This window comes from Stegodyphus dumicola, chromosome 3 (assembly GCF_044657685.1).
Source record: "Stegodyphus dumicola isolate Sdum_Otavi_A_Nest chromosome 3, ASM4465768v1".
NCBI lineage: Eukaryota > Metazoa > Arthropoda > Arachnida > Araneae > Eresidae > Stegodyphus > Stegodyphus dumicola.
In genome coordinates this window covers 153867689-153890329 of record NC_140770.1, presented here as the reverse complement: position 1 = coordinate 153890329, position 22641 = coordinate 153867689, and the positions used below count along the sequence as shown (strand labels likewise).

The 22641-nt window shown below is 34.7% G+C and overlaps 1 protein-coding gene across 7 annotated transcripts in view; it reads right to left on the bottom strand.

Annotated features, from left to right (window-relative positions):
- LOC118188177 (uncharacterized) overlaps positions 1-22641 on the bottom strand; it is a 728837-nt gene that overhangs the window by 94138 nt on the left and 612058 nt on the right. For 6 of the 7 annotated variants that reach the window (XM_085813502.1, XM_085813503.1, XM_085813499.1 and 3 more), the window contains one exon: positions 10519-11159. In XM_085813502.1, coding sequence (XP_085669628.1) covers positions 10519-10576 — 58 coding nt within the window. In that variant the 5' untranslated portion in view covers positions 10577-11159. The remainder of the gene's footprint in view (positions 1-10518; positions 11160-22641) is intronic. The other variant, XM_085813505.1, reaches the window with a different exon arrangement.

The window sequence follows — 22641 nt, the reverse complement described above, 5'->3', positions numbered from 1 at the left end:
TGATTTTAATGTATATTTAAATAAATATTTAAGAAGCGAAATTTTTAAAAATATTTTAATTTTATTAATAAAACTTTTCATTGTGTTTGAAGAAATATTATGATCCGTCAGCTGATTTCGGATGATGCATTAGGCCCGCATGCAATACGAATTCGAGACCACTGCCATATATGATATAAATAAGAAGGGAAGTTAATGATAATATTTCACATTACTTTCCTCTTTCTGGTCAAACAAATTCCGTAAAACTATCCCGAATTTTAGGAAAACTTTCATTTATCTTTTTATATAAAGTCAAGAGCGACAAGTCAGAAAAGAAATTTACTTGATGCTACGAACATCATGATCTCTCAGACAGGTTTCTTAAAAATTCATAGCGAACAATTTAGAGTGTCCAACTACATTAATTTTTCTATTTATAGGTTCCAAAACAATGAAAACGAAAAGAACAACTCCGTATCCGCTCGAGCAGCTGCATCTATCTGAAACATGATACAAAAAACAACTTTATTAAGAAGATGGCCGCCTATCGAGAAGGAACGAAAATGTTGTCCAATAAGCGAACGTGTTTACTTCTTGAGCCGCATGACGTCACTACGTATGACAGTAAGGCACCTGACATTGATGGATGACTTCGGTCCAGCGATCTAAATCCTTTATACTGGAACATTTTCCATGCCCTCATAAAAGGGAGGATTCTCCTTTCCTTCTTTTGCTTCTGATCCTTTCCTGGATCAAAGTTCTTTGCTCTTCAGAAAGAAAACGTTTTAGCTCGTGATAGCAGAGGGGATGGTTGAGAAAATAGAGTCAAGACAAAATCATTATTAGCATTGAGACAGCGAGGCTGAAAGTGTATGGAAGGCGGATTTTGCATGTTTTATGGCCGCTTGAACAATTTCGCATCAGTCTTTAGCATACTTCAGTTAAAAAAGATCGTTTTGATGCATAAACCTCTTTATAGTACTGAGAAAACTTAAAATGCGTATTTGAATATCTTTATTCTATCAATAACAAACAGTTTAGTGGAAAGTATATTCATACACTTTTGAGAATACGAAATATCTTTGACATTTACATTATTAAAAGTTGCTTCAACGATCCACACACTCAAATACCGTATTTACTTTCAAATTGGGCTCTCTTTACATTTTAGGATAAATTCTAAGGTGAATAGCTAATAACAGCGTGCTTCTGATTAAAATTCATTCGATTCTGATTAGAATGAAAGATAAACTACTGGAGAGACATAAAGTTCTTTATAAGCAGAAGACATGAAAAATGAGCAGTGCCCTCATCAGAACTCGAACCTCGGACTTCTCGAATACGCGCCGAGTATGCTGACCGTTACACCACGAAAGCATGATAAGAAGGACAGAGAAATGCGTTATAAACTCCCCCTTTTAAAGGGTGACTCGGGATTAGGGGACCCAATCGTCAAATCCTGATGGTGGAGAATCATCATCCACCACCTTTTTTTCGTTCGGGCGCCCCTGTAGAGACAATCTAGAATTTTTCGAAGCGAGGAAATCGAAAAAATGAGCAATACCCTTTCCTGGTCTCGAACCTCGGACCTCTTAATACACTCCGCCGAGCATGCTGACCATTACACCACGACGGCATGCTAGAAGACGGTAGAAATACCTTATACTACTAATTAGAAGTGTCTAATTGAACAGAATATTTTAATTGACATAGAAAGAAAAATTAGGAAACGGCAGTGATAATATTACATGTCAACCTACCTCTTTTCAGGCAGACCAGTAACCAGTATAGTCAATGCAGGTAAAAAATGAAATCTCTCAACTAGACACTTATGTTAAAGAAATAAACTACAAGTGTTAAAAGAAAAGATATGAATACGAAAAGGGGGAAATATACAATTTATGTATCATATAGATTACGTATAAGGTTGCATCGTTGAATGCAAATAGGCAAAATAAATTAGGACTTATGCATCAGTACCGAACCTATGTATCAGTTCGTAAGCAGTGATTGTTCCGTGTAATCCAAGATAGACAAAGCGGAAAGCATAAGCCGAAGACACCATTTGCACGAAGAAATGAGTTGGAGAGCTGACGAGATGTTGCAAGCTGGTGCAAGATAATCTGTTGTTGTGAGAGCATGGGCGTCGTCGTATCATTAATAGGTTGTAGAAAAATTTCTAAAGGGATCAAAACCCCTGTAGAAGAGGTGGGTTTGGACGCTGGAGGATTACCAGAACGGCAGATGATAGCTTCCTGTTGCTATGTGAAGACACCGTATACATCGCCAATAGAACGAACATCTGGCGTCGCAATTCTCTGCTTCGGCAGCACGGCTCCACGTCGACTGCATGAATGTGGAATGTACGCCTTGGAGGCTTACTTGTATGGGCTGCGATAGGAGCGGACAGCAGCACCGACCTTTACGTTATTCCTGAGGTTCCGTAACAGCCGTAAGGTATTGCGACGAAATTCTACACCCTCTTGTGCGTCCTTTTGTCGCTGCAATAGGTACCGATGCGATATTTATGGCGATAAAGCTCGAGTAGTGTGGAGTTATTTGGAGAGAGAAATTATTCCACGTCTGCCGTGGCCTGCTAAATCACCAGATCTAAATCATATACAGCATGTGTGAGGCACGTTAGGACGATGGTTAGCAACGACACTATTGCGAGCTTCTATCGCTGTTGTCAAGCGTGCATTTTTGCTATAGGGTATCTTACTCGCTATTAGCGTGATGTTTCCAAAATATATTCCAAAATATATTCAAAATATATTCTTCCGACTTATGAGGTCTTTCATGATGTGATGGTCATAATATATGTCTTTTTGTATGTCTTAGCTTTATTGTTAGTTATATGGTCTAGTAAATTTTTAACAATTTAAAAATAAGGCAAAAAAGAAAAAAAATAAGAGGTGATCGTCTTGTTTTCGGTTAAATACAGTAACATAAAAAGATTAAGATTTCAGTCGAAAATTCCGCGGTATTTCCAAATACAAAGAACTGATCCTTATAAAATGTGTTAGCCAAATTCCAGGAAAATCTTGTATTATAAATAATGTGAGCCACATTTCATACTAGATGTAAATTAATATTCCATTAATGATTCTCTCTAGCATAATAAAAATCGCAAAGACTATTGCGTGAACGAGAAACCTGAAACATCCGCTGTGTGCACACCGGATTCGAGCTACAGATCATCCATTTGTTAGCCGGATAAGTTTCCAAATAGCTAATAATTGACTTTGCCTTCAGTGTGAACTGAAACACAGATCATCCAACTTTATGTACTAAACCCCGCTTAAGCACATGGAAATGCAATAATTTCATAAAAATAAATTTATCAAATGAAGAAACGGACACTTTTATTTAATTCAAGAAATTTAATTAACACTGGCATTCCAAAATTTATGGAATAACTCTTAAATATTATGTGTGCTTTCTTCTATTATGTGGACGTCTGATGAGGCATGAAGTTAATAATCGATGTTATTCCCGAGGAAAGATTTTCAGCTATGTTGTTCCGATGGCTGTCCGTTGTATTATGCTTATGGTAGGTACTGGATTTTGTGAACGAATGACTTTGTTGATCGCATCCCAAATATACTGTAATGGAATTTATACCTGGTGGCCAAATTATGGGCTGAAATTGTCTCGAACTCTACTCAAACCATCTTGAATAATTTGATATAGTATATTTGCATCCTGGAAGATTCCTTCATTATTGTGACCAAGTGACAGTATAAAGTATTTTCTTCCTCCTTTAAGCATACCTTCGTGATGTAACTAGAAGCATACTCGACGCTTATTTGAGAAGTCCATGGTTCAAGTCCCGGCGAGGGAAATGCACAATTTTCATGTCTCCAGCTTTAAAAAGAAATAATAATGACTCTATAGCTGAACATAGAAATTTCTTGTCAAGGACGGTTTTATTTAATTATTAATACATCTCATATCATGCCAGGTAAATACGATCCTCTATATCTTGGAATTACAATCGGATTGCAGAACACTTTATTGATAAATCGGATCCACAACCTCACGGAGTTCCTATAGCACCCATGCCTGACTGTCAATTTCTACGAATTAGAAATGTGACTAATTGGAACAAGCTACCTTATTCTAATGATCTACGATTCAGCGCATGTTTGTGCCTTTCCAGGTGAGGCAGATAAGCTAATGTTGAGATTTGAATAATTTATGTTTTCTGCTGCTATATTTGCCCATTGCCGACAGTATTCAGAGACATATTTAGTAGCATAAACGCTTCTACTTCAAAAATATCGCTAATCGTGATGATTCAGCAGACATGGCCGACTGATGCACTATCTTTTGTGAGAGGTAATGCTTCCCATGAGGTACTGCATTCTTATGTGGAGCGAGGAATTCTAAAAGTGTCAATACTTTCCGAAATGCTATGCTCATGTTTTAAGCTCAGACAATTATTCCCCCTTTTATACTGGGTAAATTTTGTCGGAAAGCCATTACCACTTTTTTAAAAGTTTTAATTGACATAAGAGCCCAACAAACAGGATAACAATAATCTTATTCTTTATAACGTGATACAAGCTCTATTTGTAATTTCGTATATCTCTATCCCAAAGCGTTTGATAAACAATTTGCTATAATCAGTCAAATTTTAGAAAAATTACTAACGTTTCTCCGACTATAAACACACAAAAACAAAAGTATCTGATGTTGACACCATATGACTTCTTTGTACGACCTAATAAATTATAAAAATTTTTCGCTACACTTGTTTTAAGTTGCACTTGTTTCCTCAAATTTGATTGGAAATTTATTCTTAAGTCAATCAATTCAACTCTCGTTTTGCAGCAAGGCAAAAATCTTAAAAACTGAGTCTTCAAGATAAAAGAGAAACACGCTTCAAATAAATCATAAAAGTGAAGCAACAACCTGTGTTAGGCGTAGATTTTTAGCATAGCTAAATTTCTACGCCTTACACAGGTTGTTGTTTCATTTTTATAAACTCAGTCTTCATAAAATATAAAAAAATACAGAACAACCTAAAACACGTAATATAGTTAAAAACCGTTTAAAAAATTTGATGATTACAATTAGAGTTTCAACGCAAAAACAAGCAATGCTGCCAGCGGGCAGAAAGACAAATTTTTTGGTGTATTACAGTGAAAGCTCACTGTTGGTTACACTGGAAAAAAGACACTGAAGTTGGTGCAACAACTGATTCTACGAAGAGTTTCAAATGTAAAAAAAAAAAACCTACAACTATTTGCATGCAGATTAACTAAAGGCATAAAATCCTTAAACAATACGTAAGGTACCATATTTTTAACTGTTGTAGTAAAATTTTGAAATAACCCATGAAGGGATTATTCGTTTAATCATTCACAAGAAAGTTTTCTAACCCACCTAGACAGAAATTGTCTGCAGGACCTTAAGAAGCACTCAGCCAAATAAAGGAAAGCTTATAAAAAGGTAAAATATGAGAGAAACAAACATATCCTTTTCATAATTAAGATAAAATAACAGGCCGAACAAGTATTAATTTAGAAGTCAAACAACAAAATCCAGCGTTTATTTGCAAATTTTCAAAGGACTAGTTTTGACGGTTTTACTGAATCATCAATCCTCAGCTGCTAAAATGCATTTGGAAATATAACGCTCATTTTTGTTGTTTGACGTCTAAATTAATAATACTTGTTCGGCCTGTTATTTTATCTTATCATAGGACTCCCAAACAGGCTTAGGTTTTTGCTTCCTTTTTTCCTCGTGGTGTGTTCGCCATTTTCTGATTGCATGAGTTTCGGTAAGTGTTTTTCCAATTTTTTAAGTTTTATTTACGTTTTACACATTTTAATTTTTCTTATTTGATATTGTGCTTTGCTTATTTGATTTCAAGCTTTTTAGTTGCAAATGTTTTGTTTCGTAATCATTTTCAGTGTGAATATTTTCTAATGTTTGGAATTTTATTATTGGTTAGTTAATTTTGTTTGATTTTTCTGCATAGTTTATTATGCCTTCATCCATTAATCATTTCTCTAAATTACGCGTGAAACGGCAGAAATTTCTGAATTACTTTGACTTTTTACTAAAGTGTAAACGTAAAAAATTGATCCCCAATTTCTTTCAAATTTAATTTAATCAAAAATCTTCCATTCGCGTTTCAAGAATTTTCGTGAACTGCAGACTTGCCTTCTTCGGTCCATCATAAGGGATACACGTGAACAGTTAACCAAAATTGAACATGAGCTATATAAGCTTCATCTGGAACTCGCTAATTCATATTCAGAATTCGCTAATTCATATTCAAAAGTCTTAGAAAGTGGTTAACCGTCCTAAAAACACCCTTGCATTTAAATTCGAAAACCTTCTTTTACATCGAAACTAGTCGTGTGAAAATTTGCGCTAATTTTTGTTGTTTGACTTCTAAATTAATATCCTTTACATATTATTACCTCATAGTTCGTGATTATCATTTACACAAAATTTAGATTTCTACAAAATAATTGAAATAATTGAATTCTATAAACTACAAAAGCATTCTTTACTACATCTATAAGATATTTATCTCTAGTTAATTAAATTAATAGACATGCCTCCAGGAAGTTCGGCAATCACCTGTAACTTTTCAATGGTTACATTCATTTACAAAGCAGTAAATGTAAACAGGGAAATTCCTATGACCAATCAAAACCTTGATAACATCAGTATCAAAAAATATATCATACGAATTTTTTCTAAAAATTGAGATTCTCTCCATCTTACGAATCTTCGCAAATACGAAAAAATTGTTCTCAAAGAGTGAAATGTCTTTCTTAACGAAAAGAGTTTCAAGCATATTTCTTCGGACAACCAAGACATAAATTCCTCCAGGTCTGCTAAAATCTGATGCCATTCAGCTTATCTTATTTATGACGGGGAAAAATTAACCTATTCAGACAAGTATGGACACTTGTACTGTAAAGAAAGATGCATCAAAAGTCGGTGTTGCTGGCTTTAATACAGAAAATCCTTTCGCGTCTCAAAGAGCTCTCTCATCACAAATGTTCGCTTTCCGTCTCGATAAGCTTTCAGAGGGCAATTCAGACATAGAATTATCTTCTCCCTTGTAAAGATCTGCCAGACTCATCCTCACTCCAACCATATATGCCTCAAAAATGACAATCCAAGGTACGTACCGTATAGTTAAGTAATTCGTTATTTCTTTATACTTTTTTATTTATTATGCACTGTATTTAAAATATATTTTTTGTACTCTTATTGTTTATTTGATAGGATTTACAGCTCTCATCTGACGAATATTGCTATGAGATACACATAGCGAACGTAGTAAAGCTTTTTGAACAAACTCAGGGTATGAACGGTTGTTCGGAAATTAAGTCGTTGGTTTTGGCACTCTTTTGCTTGGAATCAAAGGTATCTATTAACCTTACCAAAGTCGTACACCTCAAAACTTCCTACTTTAATTTCTACTAATTTACGAATACAATTTTGATACATATCATTAAAACTCCACACCATATATTTGAGCAAAATATTTTAAACCATGTCCGTTCACTTCGGTGTATCTTTTATGAACCTCATAATATCGAGCACATTTTATACAAGACTGTTAACCCTCCTTATTGAACAACAGAAATATCAATAAGATGATGATTTTGAAAGTTTCCTAAATTGCATCCTTCAGTTATATGTATACTCAGTGAATACTTTTCATAAATAAATTACGTCCTTTAAAACACCAGCTGTTTATGTAGGTTATACCAACGAAAGTACTGGATTTAATACATCCATAAAAAGTTCTTTATTTTTAGAAAAGTATATTTAGATATTTGCAGAAGGCAGGTGTTCTCATTTAAGAATAACGAGTTTGATTTGTCCTGGAAAGATTGGTATTTTATGATTGCCAGTTCATTTTGCAGCTTCGCTGGGGCTTAATCAGCTTGAAGCACTCTACAAAGGAACAGCGAGTTTTGATTGTGAAAATTCATTTCAAGAATGGCAAGTGTTATGTCCAGACTATTAGGAAGCTATATTGCAGTCGGAATGGACTATTCGACGTCGCCATTTAGACGTTATGCCATTTTGCCGTCGGACCGATCCAACGCCAAGACATATTTTTCCTTAACCCTTTGCGACACGGTGTGTCCGGTCTAGACACACTTAAAAATTTCCTTCTGTACGCACAGAAAAATTGAATGAAAAATGATTTATAGGTTACTATAAGTTACTCTGAACCATCTTTATTTATAGTGGATGGCAGCTCGACACAAACCAGCCCACATATTTTAGCCATGTTTAGTTTTTTAAGATCCTCATTTTTCACAGAAATCTTCCAGATTTTTTTAAGGTATAAAAAGCATTGTTTGAAAAGAAATTTCTATGTTATTTGTTTTGGTTGTATGCTAATCTCCTTATGCTATGTTATTTTTTTGGCTGTATGCTAATCTCCTTATTCTATATTAGTTTTAAATTTTTACCTTGAAATATTGCCTAAAATCAAACGGCGAACCCTAGGTGTGCCCAGACTGGGCAACTGAGAGTCTGTATTCTTTGTTTCTCCGCATCTCATCGGTCAGTTCATTGACAACAATGCCCGTTTCAGCTCTCTTTTCGAAGCTCTATTTAATCAGTGTGCCACTTTGGGCACACCCACAGAATTAAAACGATAAGTGCTATTTTCACAAAATTTTACTTGTGTACTCCTCTAGGCCTAATTAGACTGCCTACTTTTTTTTTTTTTTTTTTTTTCAAAACTCCGACTTTAAAAGGTAGCGTGCCGGAAAGGGTTAAATGCTTGTATTATACCTCGCCACATCATATTTAGTTTAAAACAATTTTGTGATAATTCTAATCAGCAACTAAAAGCATTCATAACTGAGATGAAATATAATATAATTATAAATATAATGTACAATAACAAAATAATGCATACTATTACAGTTAAACCTAATATAATATAACGTTCATAATAAAAGAAAATTCTTTTAAGACTTAAACATAAATCGACCATTTTTAAGATACTATTTCATGAGCACAGTTTTCATATACTTTAAAAATTTTGTTTTTGATTTTAGATTAATACTCGATTTCTTGCAAGCATTTTAAAACAAACAGCATGCGAACATTTGCTCTAAAAAAGTTATGAAAAAACATCTTTGTAAACGTTTGCCTTAAAAGAACCAGATGTTTTGTTTATAAGGTATTTCTTCAGCCTTCTTAACGAGCCTTCGTGGTGTAGTGGTCTGCACGCTCAGCGCTTAATTGAGAGGTCCGCGGTTCGATTCCGGCGAAGGCGATTGCTCATTTCGAAGACACGAGAAGGGTTAAAATACTCTTTAATTCACTCACAAAAATGATAACAGATGACCCCTTCTGGGGCTTACAGGAAAGCCCCACTCGGGCGTTCCTGTAAAATGGACCAGATTAAGTCAGGATAAGAAAATAAGAAACTAAACTAATGCTAACTGAAATAGACTTAGCCGAAGCTAGACACCAATACCTAACTTAGTTGACTCTTAATTTAAACTAGCCGGCGATTATCAAAAAGCATGTACACAAAGGCCGAACGTAATAGATTAAAGAATGAAATACCCAGAAGGACCACTAAGGACTCCTAAAAATTCTCACTTTCGAAGTAAGTAGAGCTTTCTTTAAATACTGCTCATAACTGATTTGCATTGAACGCGCTTCTAAAAACGCATTCTTGTAAGGAGTGGTAAGTGGAAAACAAGAATTGAAAGGAAAGGGCTTCATAACAGTTATATTGATTACGAAATTATGAAATGTGATAATTTTGTTTTATTTGATACTGATATAATTTCCTAACTAGCTATGTGTAATGTCTTTACATCCCATATTTTTAAAGAATTATGTACTTATTATAAGCAACCTTTATTACGTATTTCACTTTTACTTGATGGCGAAATGGCCGAAGGTGAATCAGCTGCTGACGGACTGTCCTGTCAGTGAAATGGCGGCGGCCAAATGGCTACGGCGAAAAGTCCTAAACCTAAATGTGCAATCTTTGGAGGTGAAAATGAACCTAATGGATCAAGAAATCGCAGATTAATAAAAAAAATTTGAGGACACAGGTTCGGTCAGCCGGCATTAAATCACAACTCTCTGGATACAGCTCATTTGTAGAGCCATCGCTAATTTTCATGGCGCTATTATAGTAAGTCCCGAAGAATCCGAACTTAAAGAGTAAGAAAAAAAATAAAGTGGAAATTGAACGCATCATTAGTCACCTAGGTAGGCAGATATGTGAGAAAGTTATTGGGAATTTTATCGAGAGAGTGCCATGCAGTAGAAAAAAAAAAAAAAAAAAAAAAAAAAAAAACGAGGACTTATGCCAGACATTAATTTTCATTTCTAAATCGGAAGATTTACTTGTAAGTATTTCCTATTGCCTAAAAATAAAGTATTTCTTTGGGCATATTGAATCCGGTACGAAACACATCAACGTTTTAACATAAAAGCTTAATTATAAAAGATATTTCTTTTTCCTATTTAATAAAATATTTGAATTATATAAAAATAAATTGTACTTACTCGTACCTTCATGGTCGTGATTGGTCAATTCTTTAACATCAGTCTCTTGAAAATTCATTACGAAAAACTTGCTTTACGATTTTTTTTTTCTGAATATAAGCAACACGACTACAGTGTCAGCAAAATAATGTGATATGTTTAAAAGTAAAATGTAATTTTAAGTTCTGTTAAGATAGAACTGCAAGCTATGATATTCTTTCGCACGCTGACTTTCTGAAACTCTTAAAAATGTTTATGAGTATACTGAAGTTGTCATTTACTAAACTGCTTTCTGGTTGCGATTCTTGCTAAACTCCTCATAATGTTTTAACAAAATAAAACAAAATTAAAGAATAATTAATAAGAGCATTGCTAATATTTGCATACTTTTAGTAGTAACTCTATGAAATGATCGGATTAACTTCTCAGAATTCTTAGAAACATGTCCAGTAAAACGGAACAAAAGATTTTTAAAACCACTGATTATTCAAGTTTGACATAAACACCAAAACACTAACAATACACGTATGTATTTTGATGCTAAAGAGTTAAGCTCTACAAAAGACTTTCACGAAGTGCATAATAATTCCTTCTTTAAGCATGCGTTCTTGAAGTTTTCAAATGTTTTGAAGAAAGCAACACTGCAGGTGTTTAAATCATTCCTGTAAAAGGAAAGAAAAGAGCATTTAGAAGCATTCATAAAGTGAGAGATTTTGTATATAAAATATAATTGGAAATTAAATAGATAGTTAATAATACCAAAACTTATCATACTCGGAGGCTACATACATTTTACACAACTTTCCATTGTATTTACAGAAATATTTTACCTAAAACTTTTGTGTTTTAAATGTTCTGTTCGATAACCCCTTATTCTTCAGTATCTTCCTACCTCGTAATTTCAAAGACAATAAAAATAAAGCCTTTTGTAGTATCAGAAGAGGTAGCTTTACCATTCCTCTTCAACAGCTTTCCGAATGTGCAGGCAAGCCTCCACATTATTCAGCGTCAGGTGTGCTATCCACAACCGCTCAAGGACAACAACGAAAGAGATTGCAACAACCGGTTTCTCGTTCTTCTTCTGCTGGCGTTCGAGGGTGTAGGACGGGCTTCGGTCTGTCCTCTCCCTGGACGATGCGATGTGCCATTTTCCTGCTTTTCTTTGCTGTTCCTTCGATGCTGTCTGCCACACATGAAAATTCTTTTAGCGAGATTGTTCCTTTTACACCAAGGCTTTGTTTCGAGCCGATGAAGAAAGATTGACTTTATTCTGAGTGCAACGTTAATTATGGTGATGCGCATCACTCGTGCTTGATGTTCAAATTTATTCGTCTGTCTGGGTGATAATTTTATTTATATTAATGCTCATTTCAATATCAAAGATGAAGAATAAAATATAATTGATTTGGTAACATACAGTTGTCATACTTTGGGGTAAGTACTTCGATTTCATATTCCTTTCTAGATCACACATTTTAATCTGCACGTGAGTAAGTAATTATGGGTTATTGCTACACAACGCGATTAACTAAGTAAGCAATTCATTTGATTTACATTTGCTAATCCTTTAATTCAACACACCATTTATTATAACATCGAAGACCAATGAGTATTGTCATTCGACGTTTGGACAATCCTCTTCTTAAAAGTCTAGAAGGGCGAAACTCAATGAGTGATACATCAGAACATTTATTAGGGATATGATTTCGTACGGCCTTTGATACCCGTTTCTTGTTCCACTTTATCCAGGAAATAAACAGTGGATTTTGACGTGTGGCTGCTTGCTTTGTCTTGAAGCATTTCTACTGATGGATGACACCGTGGCTAAAGAGAAGGTATTTCATATTTGGAAACCGGGTAGAAGATGTGTTCCTGATAATATGTGGAGTTGATCTTAACATTTTGCTCCAATCGGTTTGTTTTTAATTTGCCGTTATATGAAAAACCGGCAAAAATCATAAATCCCTTTGAAAACCTTTCTTTAGATTCTATGAACCATGTTTTAAGATATTTTTCTGCTCTTTGATGATAATAAATGGATCTCTTTTTCTTACAGTCATTTAAATACACCCAAGATTCAACTATTATGACAACACTTTTTTCTCATTTTTTGTCCGGATAAATGTTTCGCACAAAGAACTCTGCAGCGTGTTTGTCATTCGGTGGACTAAAATCAGCATTAATTACTTTGTTTACAGTTGACACTGAGCATTTTTAATGATTTTGCGATTGTCATTGACTTGGTGGATTATCTTTTAACATAAAGGATCTTACATTTTCAACATTCGAAACATTCCGTTTCGTCCTTGGATATGTACTTGGAACAATTTTACCCCTTGAAGCCAAACTTTGACTTTTTCTCTTTCGTTTGACAATATTACTTATCTTAGCTTTAGCTATTGAAAACCCATGGCTTTCATATCTTTTTTTAATACTTAGATACGAAAAATGTCTTCATAAAAGTGCGCAAATATAGCCTTCCCTCCACTGCTTCTTTAAAAGCGCCATTCTAAATGAAAACAAAACTGTCAAGTAACAGACAATTATACTTTTAAAATTATAGTGACAGTTAAAACAATTTCCAAGCAGATGATTGTTTTTTAATAGCAAAGCAAAATCGTCTAAATATCTGCGAACAGTCTTCGTAATTAGTAAAATATTCAGATATAGGAGAAAAATTTCAACAAGTATTATTTTAGGTAATAAGATGATTTTTGCCTTTCCAGAGCGGTTAGGTAACGATATAAGCGTTGGTTAAACGTTATGCAACAGTTTTAATTTGTAAAGAATTATACCAATTATTACTGGTTTTATTCTTGTCATTAAGAAATTGTAAATGGCCTAAGTTCTAAGTTTAAAAAAAGTAAGTTTAAAAAAGTAGCACGAAGTTCTTGCTAAAAAAGTAGCACGAGTTCTAAGTTTAAAAAAAGTAGCACGAAATCCTTTTGCTTTAGATTCATCTCATTCAATAATATCTAGCTACAGCTAACGAAAGAATTTGCATCCGGGCCCGTTAATCTTGCCCGAGTAAAAAATTAAAGGTTACAGTTTTCGCCAATAAGCGGTGGAATTTTAAAACGTCCGTTTATTTATAACTAATACCGTATTTGACGGCATATAAGACGCACTTTTCTTCCTAAATTTGGTCTCAAAAAAGTTACCTGCGTCTTATATGTGAAGGACACAGGCTAACTTTCAATACTGAATGCTATTTTTAACCCGGAAAAAGGTCTAGACACACATAACTTTTCTACATCTGCCATAATTATTTTGCGCATGCGTGAAATATCTGTCATCAAAAAGCGCCAAAGCTCGAAGCTGATGTCGAAGTACGAACAGGTTCGACGGTCACATTACGTCTATGTAGCCTTTCCTTCTTTACATACACATTCTTTGACTCAGCCGACACACGTGTCGGTATCAGTATCGACACACATGTCGTTCAAAATTACCGCCGTTTTTCATATTCAAAAGAAAAACTCATCCGAAAGAAAAACTTCCAACGGGTGTAATTGTTCACGTTCATCCGAAAGGCTGGATGGACGAAGCTGGAATGAAACTGTGGTTACAGAACGTATGGGCGGGACGACCTGGTGGACTCCTCTTTTGAACCTCTCTTTGAAGAAAACCCTTTCTTTTGGTTTTGGATCGGTTTAGCACCCATCGAACTGAAACCATAAAGAATAAAGCGAGAGAATTAAAACCCCAGATAGCTGTCATTCCTGGTGGACTGACTAGCCAATTGCAGCCTTTAGATGTATCGGTGAATAAGCCATTTAAGGAAAAAGTGCGAGAACGATGGAACAAGTGGATAGGAGAGCCACATCACGCCCTCACACCCTCAGGTAGAATGAAGCGGTCCTCTATTTCACAAGTGTGCGAGTGAGTAAAAAGATCTTGGGAGGACGTAAAGGCAGAAGTAATTGTTAAGTCCTTTAAGAAGTGCGGAATCAGTAATGCTCTTGACGGAACAGAAGACGACGCATTATTTGAAGAAGGTGATACTAGCGATGACGGAAACAGTAGTGATGACGATATTCTCGTTTTCGATGATGATGATAGTGAAAAGGATTTTTATGGTTTTGAAAGTGATTAAAGTCTAATTTCATGAGAGGCAACGTTTTCCTTGAATCTGTGTTTTTTGTTGTTTCTGCTTTACTTTGTATTATGTTTGATTGCTTGCCGTTCATTCATTTATTCATTATTGAAATTTACATATCATATTCAAAATAGCTTGCCGTTTGTTCATTTTCCTAAATAAAAATATGTTTGGTAATTGCATTCAATGATTGTTTATTTGGCTTTTACGAAACGTGAGAACTAAAAGAAACCACATTTTAAGTTATTGTGATACCGCGTTGTCGCGCGGACTATTGAAACTTTTTTCCCTTGTATGTGGCCTTCTAAATAAGGGTGCGTCTTATATGACAGTGAGTCTTATATGCCGTCAAATACGGTATTTTTCTTTTTGTTTCAAAATAGAGGAATGCATTCAATTTCATATTTACACTTCTTGAAAGAACATTGAGTTTTAAAAACAATGCGTTCTGTTAAGGCAGAAGTGATCTGGCAACCAGGATGAGAGAAAACAGCAACGTGGTTAGGTAGCGGCCATTATTGTTCTTGATTGCGTGCTGGGAGTTGCACCTATGCGATGGCAAGAGTGTCCATCCCAACAGAAGTTAAAAGAAATAAAGCTACAGTCCATTAAATCCTAGTGTTTGTATTTTATGAGTGCTTTTATTCTCGATTATTGTGGTCCGTGCAACCCGGTAGGAAGATTAGTGCCTGTGGATAAAGTGCTGGTTAAAAAGCTTAAAGGTGAAGTGTTAAATTGATAAAAAAGTGTGATATGTTACTTCGCATTCGACAAGATAATTACAAACTAGTGTGTGTTTGGATTTAGAAATTTCGGTTTACCTCAAACGGAGGTAAGTGAATTTGCTCATATATGTTCGGTATTATTAATTAACGTTAATTATGGAAGCATTTTTAATTAAGAAGAAAGTCAAGTATAACGAAAGCAACTTCAGATTTCGAAAAAATACTTGTGATGAATTTCAGTTACAACCTTTTGAAAATAAATGTGCAAAATTTAATAATGAGTGGTTAGAGATTTTTGGTAAATTATTTGAAGTAGTTGATGAAAAAGAGTTTGACAAATATGTAACTGAACAGCAAACTGTTCAAGACAGCATTGATACTTTGTGGGTTAAGGTTAAACGGCAAATGTCAAAATTTAGTGCTAAAGATGCAAGTAATGTAAAGATAGAAAATACCAGTGCACAAGGTATGAAATTACCTAAATTAAACTTGCCATCTTTTAGTGGAAATATTCAAGATTGGTTAAGCTTTCGGGATCTTTTCATTTCAAGCATTCATAATAATAATTAATGTATTATCGGATTCCCAAAAGCTCTCGTATTTGAAGTTATTGTTTCATGGCGAAGCAGCTAGGATTATTCAATCAGTCACAATTTGTGACAGTAACTATAAAATTGCTTGGGATTTTTTAGAAGAGAGATACTCCAATAAACGTGATCAGGTTTTCGCCCAGATAAAGCGTTTCATGTCAATTTCTCCCATTCAAAATGAAAGCCCGTTTTCTATTTTAAAATTAGTAGACACAGTGAATGAAATTGTAAGGTCTCTGGAAATATTAGACCAAAAAATAGAGGGATTCGCAAAAACATTTCTTGCATATATTTTGCTGCAAAAATTGGATGTTTCCACTCGTCTTTGGTGGGAAAGAGATTCAAAAACAAGTGAGTTACCTAAATTATCTGAGCTTATTACATTTCTAAAAAATCATGCTAGAACTTTTCAGTCATCAAAGTCATCTAATGTGTTTAATGCAAAAAAGGGTCAACCTATTTAAAAGGTGACTGACTGCCTTATTGTCAAATGTTAAAGGTCAAGATTTTAAATGTATTTGTTGTAAAAGTAAAAATTTTCACAAGTTGTATAAATTTAATTCTTTCTTGAAAATGACTGTAAGTGAACGTCTTGAATTTGTTAAGAAACATAAATTATGCTTTAATTGCTTGGGTTTTAATCCGACTCATTCTGCAAAGAACTGTCGTTCAGAATTCAGCTGTTCAAAATGCATGAAAAAACACCATAGTTTACTGCATTTTCCCAATCAAGACATTTCGCAATCACCTGCTACCATAGCGAGTTGTGTGGGGAGGGAGAAAGCACCGGCTAATAATTCTGACCCCCCTTTATTAGACAACTCGGAGCTGAACGCTGATGCCAGATGTTTTGAAATATTATCTAATTGCAACCAAATAATCAATTCGGAATTTATTGGTTCGTCTGTAACTGCTTCTCAAGTGATTTCGAAGGAGGTATTACTATCTACTGCTATTATTTATGTTAAAGATTCTTGCGGGAATTTTATTGCTTGTCGAGCTTTACTTGACTGCGGAAGTCAATGTTCGTGTTTTACCTATGATTTCGCTAATAGGCTTGGAATAAAAGGGAATAAAATTAACATATCAATTTCATGTTTAAATGGAATAGCTCTATCGGTAAAATCCAAGCTTACTGCTGTGATATCAAACAAGCGTGATTACCACAGAGCTCTTGAATTCTTTGTTGTACCTAAAATTAATGATTTAGTACCAGTGAATTATTTTAATTTTTCATTTTCACAGCTTCCGCAAAAGATCAAACAAGCGGATCCTCATTTTAACAAACCCCAGAAAATAGATGCCTTGTTAGGTGCAGAATGCTTTTATGAACTACTGAAGGCTGATCAAATTCATCCACGAAATTCTAATTTAACTCGGTACTTACGTATTAACTCTTCAAAATTCCGTATTTGGATACATTGCTATCGGTGTAAATGTTAGTTCAAATTCAGGCAATACGATTCAGTGCGGATTCGTGAAAGTCGAAGAAGACTTAAATTCAATAATCAAGTCCTTTTGGGAAATTGAGGCTGTTACAGAATCTCTCAAAATAAAAAATAAAGAAGAAGTAGAATGTGAGGAGCATTTTGTGAAAACCCATCAGAGGGATATTGAGGGTAGATATGTAGTGACTCTACCATTAAGGCAAGATGTTCATTTGGGTGATTCTTCGCAATAGGCCACCCAACGGTTAAATAATTTGTGGAAGAGACTAGACAAAACCCCTGACATATCTAGGATGTATTGTGAGTTCATGAGTGAATATGAAGCGTTAGGGCATATGCAAAAAATGCAGGGTGTGTCGGAAACTCCTAAATACATAATGCCTCATCATGGTGTTTATAAAGCAGAGAGCAGTACAACTAAGTTACGAGTGGTATTCGACGCATCGGCTCCTTCATCGTCTGGTTTTTCATTAAACGACTGTTTGATGAATGGAGGTGTAGTTCAAGATGACCTGTTTTCTATCTTGCTACGATTTAGAAAACACAAGGTGGCTTTCACTGCTGATATATGTAAAATGTATCGGCAGATTCGTATAGATCCTGAGCAACGCAAACTTCAATGCATACTTTGGAAAAATACTTTGAATGATGCATCTAAACTTTATCAATTACTTACGGTAACATATGGAAAAAAATCAGCGCCTTTTTTAGCAACAAGACTGTTGAAGCAGTTAGCCTTAGATGAAAAGGATAAGTACCCATTGGCTTCTAAAATGACACGATTTTTATGTTGATGACATTTTGTCTGGTGCAGAAGATGTCACCTCTGCTGTAGAATTGCAGCGGCAGTTAATAGCCATGCTACAATCTGTGAAAATGGAATTGCACAAGTGGTGCTCAAACAAAAAAATTCTTTTAGAACAAGTTCCATTCGAAAAACAAGAGTGTCGTTTTGGAGAATCTTTACAAAGCACCGTAAAGACTCGGGGTTTAAGATGGAATCCAGAAGAAGACTCTCTTAGTTTTACTGTGTCTAGTTCGTCACAAATCTGTACAAAACGCACGGTTTTGGCAGATATTGCTAAACTGTTTGATCCTTTAGGTTTCCTAGGGCCTGTAATCATGCGTGCTAAGATATTCTTGCAAAGGCTATGATCCACTTTCTTTCAAAGAGCGACAAGAGTGGGAGACATTTCAAAAGGCCCTACCAGAGTAGAAACAAATCAAAGTACCTCGTTATACTCTAATAGAATCAATTAAAGAAACTGAGCTCCACTGTTTTGCTGATGCTTCAAAGTTTGGATATGGTGGAGTAATTTACTTGCGTTGTGTCTATGAAACTGGCGAAGTTAAAGTGACTTTACTTTGCAGCAAATCTCGAGTATCGCCTATCAAAGTAATAACCATTCCTCGTCTAGAGTTGTCTGCAGCAGAGCTCCTTTTCAAACTTGTGTGTAAGGTAATAACATCTTTGAGTTTATATTTTGACAAGGTTATTCTGTACACAGATTCAACAATTGTGTTAGCCTGGATTGCTACATCTCCTTAACTTCTAAAAGTGTTTGTGTCAAACAGAGTAGCTTGTATCCAAAAGCTAACTAAGGATTTCTGCTGGCAACATGTCAGAACCGCAGACAATCCCGCTGACCTAATTTCTCGTGGTCTGAGACGGAAATTATTGCTGACAACTATTTGTGGTTTCAAGAACCAAATTTTCTGCATCAACAGGTCATTAATTATAATAATGTTAATAACAACTTTGAAAATTCAAATGAGAACTATGTGCGCGAAATGAAACTTATTTCTAATATAAATGTGACAGTAACTATTAAAAATTCTCTTTTGGATTATGGTTTTAGTATTACTAATTGTTATGCTAAATTAATTAATGTTTTTGCTTATGTTTTAAGATTTATAAGAAATTGTAGATCCAAAGAAAAACAAGTAGGTCATCTGACAGTAGATGAGGTTTCGTTAACCGAAAGTAAATTACTTTCCTTAGTCCAATATCAAAGCTTTCCTGAAGACTTCAAGAACTTAAGCAAGAAAAGGGAAGTATGTAAAAATAGTCAGTTAACTTTTTATGTCCCTTTTTAGATGAATCTCAAGTTATTAGAGTAGGTGGTAGAATGCAGGAAGCTAACTTACCCTTTAACACAAAGCACCCTGTTATCCTGCCAAAAAATCATAAACTGATTTAATTATGTTACACTACCATATTCGAAACTTTCATACTGGAGCACAAGCGCTCTTGCATAGTGTTAGACAAAAATTTTGGTCGATAAGTGGACGTAATCTTGCTAGAAAGATAGTAAAAGAATGTGTTACGTGTGCCAAGGTAAAACCAGTATTGCTGGATCAAAAGATGGGAAATTTACCATTAGAGAGACTAAATCCATCTTTTCCCTTTAACCATACTGGTGTTGACTTTTGTGGCGCTTTTGGTATAAAGTATACAATTCAGAAGAAGAGCGTAGTGCACAAGATTTATGTTGCAATTTTTGTTTGCCTCTTGACTCGTGCAGTCCACCTCGAGATCGTTTCAAGTTTGTCTGTAGAATCATTTATTGCAGCTCTGAAGCGATTTACTTCTAGAAGGGGTAAATGCGCGTCCTTATTTAGCGATAACGGTCGAAATTTTGTTGGGGCTAGCAATGAATTGAAGCGACTCTACAATTTGTTGAAATACCCTGATGAATTCTTAACCAAATATCTGACATCTGAAAGAATTCATTGGAAGTTTATCCCTCCCAGGGCTCTTCACTTTGGAGGTATCTGGGAGGCAGGTGTTAAGTCGTTTAAGTTTTATCTTAACCGTGCAGTTGGGAAATTGATTTTTACATTTGAGGAGTTTCTTACAATTTTGAACCAGATTGAAGTAATTTTAAATTCACGTCCAATATTCCCTTTGTCAAATGACACCAATGATTTAGAAGCTCTTACTCCCGCACACTTTCTAGTCGGGCGACCTTTAACATCAATAACAGAGCCTGATTTAACTGATTTTTCTGATAGTTCTTTAAAGCGCTGGCAGCGCACTACTAAAGTAACGCAATATTTGTGGAAAAGATGGCAAAATGATTACATCAGTCATTTACAGCAACGATTTAAGTGGTATTTATCTAAGGATAACGTTAAAAAGGGCACTATAGTTTTAGTAAAGGAAGACAACATGTCCACTTCGACTTGGTTACTGGATAAAATAGAAGAGGAAATTTATGGTAAGGATAAAAAGGTTAGAGTTTGTATTGTAAAAACCAAGTCAGCTTTTTTAAAAAGACCAATAACTAAATTAGCTGTACTACCAGTAGATGTTACATAATTTCATGTATATTTCCTGAGTTCAAAAAATTATTATATATGCATTGTATTTTAATTTAGATGTTGTGCATTTCATGTTCTGTGTAAATTATGTTTATTGCTTTTGTTCATGTGTATCAATTTAAATTTTGTGATATATGATTTGGACTATATGGTGATTTAAAACTGTTTAATTTTGATCATTGTTAATTATGTAACAAATGCCCAACCTGGGCGGTATGTTAAGGCAGAAGTGATCTGGCAACCAGGATGAGAGAAAACAGCAACGTGGTTAGCTAGCAGCCATTATTGTTCTTGACTGCGTGCTGGGAGGTGCACCTATGCGATGGCAAGAGTGTCCATCCAAACAAAGTTAAAAGAAATAAAGCTACAGTTCATTAAATCCTAGTGTTTGTATTTCATGAGTACTTTTATTCTCGAATACGTCCTATAAGAATTAATTACCCTACTTTAAGGAAATTAGATTTAAATCGTATAAGACAAGTTTTTTTTTAAAGAACAGATAAAATGCGATCTCGGATATCAGCGATAGAAATATAACGGAGAAAAGAAATGGGAAGACATGAATTAGAAGAAAACAAGCAGCATTAAGCTACAAGAGGTAAAGTCCATTAAGGAATAAGACGTTTTAATTTTTTCTTCTCTTTCCATTGTACCCTAGGGAAGGTTTGAGTCATCAAACACGAAAACATATTCAATTCCCATACTATCTGGACATAAATTGTAATGCGAGTAACACAGAAATTTCTTTTTTAGGATCGAATAGAATAATTTTTTTAATAGAGAGACCTTATGTTAATTTTAAACAGCTTGTATGATTAAGATGAAATATCTCAAGAAAAAAGGATTTTAGATAGCTATTCGAAATTATGCAGAAGCAACGATTATTAAAAATGTCTTTCATTCTTTACTTGGATAATCAGACTACATAAACCGATTAAAATGCCAAAATAGAAAATGCAGAACATATTGGAGGAAGAAATTGCACTAGTTTGATATAGAAGTGGGGGACTTCGAAGGTCAGTTAGTACACAGTACGACCGAGAGAAACAATTTGTGTGCATATTTAAATGAAATGTCATTAAAATGCTTGCTCTTTCATGTCGAAAACTACAAGTTCATTATTCAAACTGGAGCAACAATTTGCACTTGAGACAATATTATCGTTAAAATTTAGTTTTCAAGTTATCACTGTTAATAAAATAAGAAATTTTATTTCAAAATAATTCACTATCTGAAGGCAAATTAAAAATGATCTATACTTTTGGCCGGTATGTTATTCTCCAAATATTGACTACAATATTATTAAACATACCTTAAAAAATTTGTTTATGAATTAAGACATTATAAAGTATTTCTCCCGCCTTCCTAGCGTGCCTTCGTGGTGCAGTGGTTCTGCACGCTGGGCCGGTATTCCAGAGGTCCGTGGTTCGATTCCCGGCTAAGGCGTTTGCTAAATTTTTCTCTTTCCTGCTTCCAAAAAATACCTAATGTCTCTACAACATCATATAATATTATTCCAGAGATGTACAGTGAGGCACTGTTTATACATCTTTCATGTGTATTAAGATTCATTTCTATTCAGATTATCAGTAAAAGGCTTGATTTAACGGAATGCGAGACTTCGATTTTACATTGTTTTAACGTAGGATTCCATTCTTCCATAATGATCTGATGCGAAAGCAAAAATCAAGACGCTATTTGAGGTGTGCACGTAAGCTTATATCGTCAAAATTACAAATGTAACAATCAGTCTAAACACATCATTAGATAGATGAAAAGCACATTAGGAAAAACCAAAATTGGATGTAAAGTATATGCACAGTGACGCGTCAAAATTTTGCGCCAAATTTTGGTAAAGCTCCGTGACCATGCGCGAGCGCTTGTCAGTGGCACGTTCGTCTGGTAGACAGTCAGTGTGTTCAGGTGGTGTTTGCTTTATTTTATTTTATTTGGCCGAG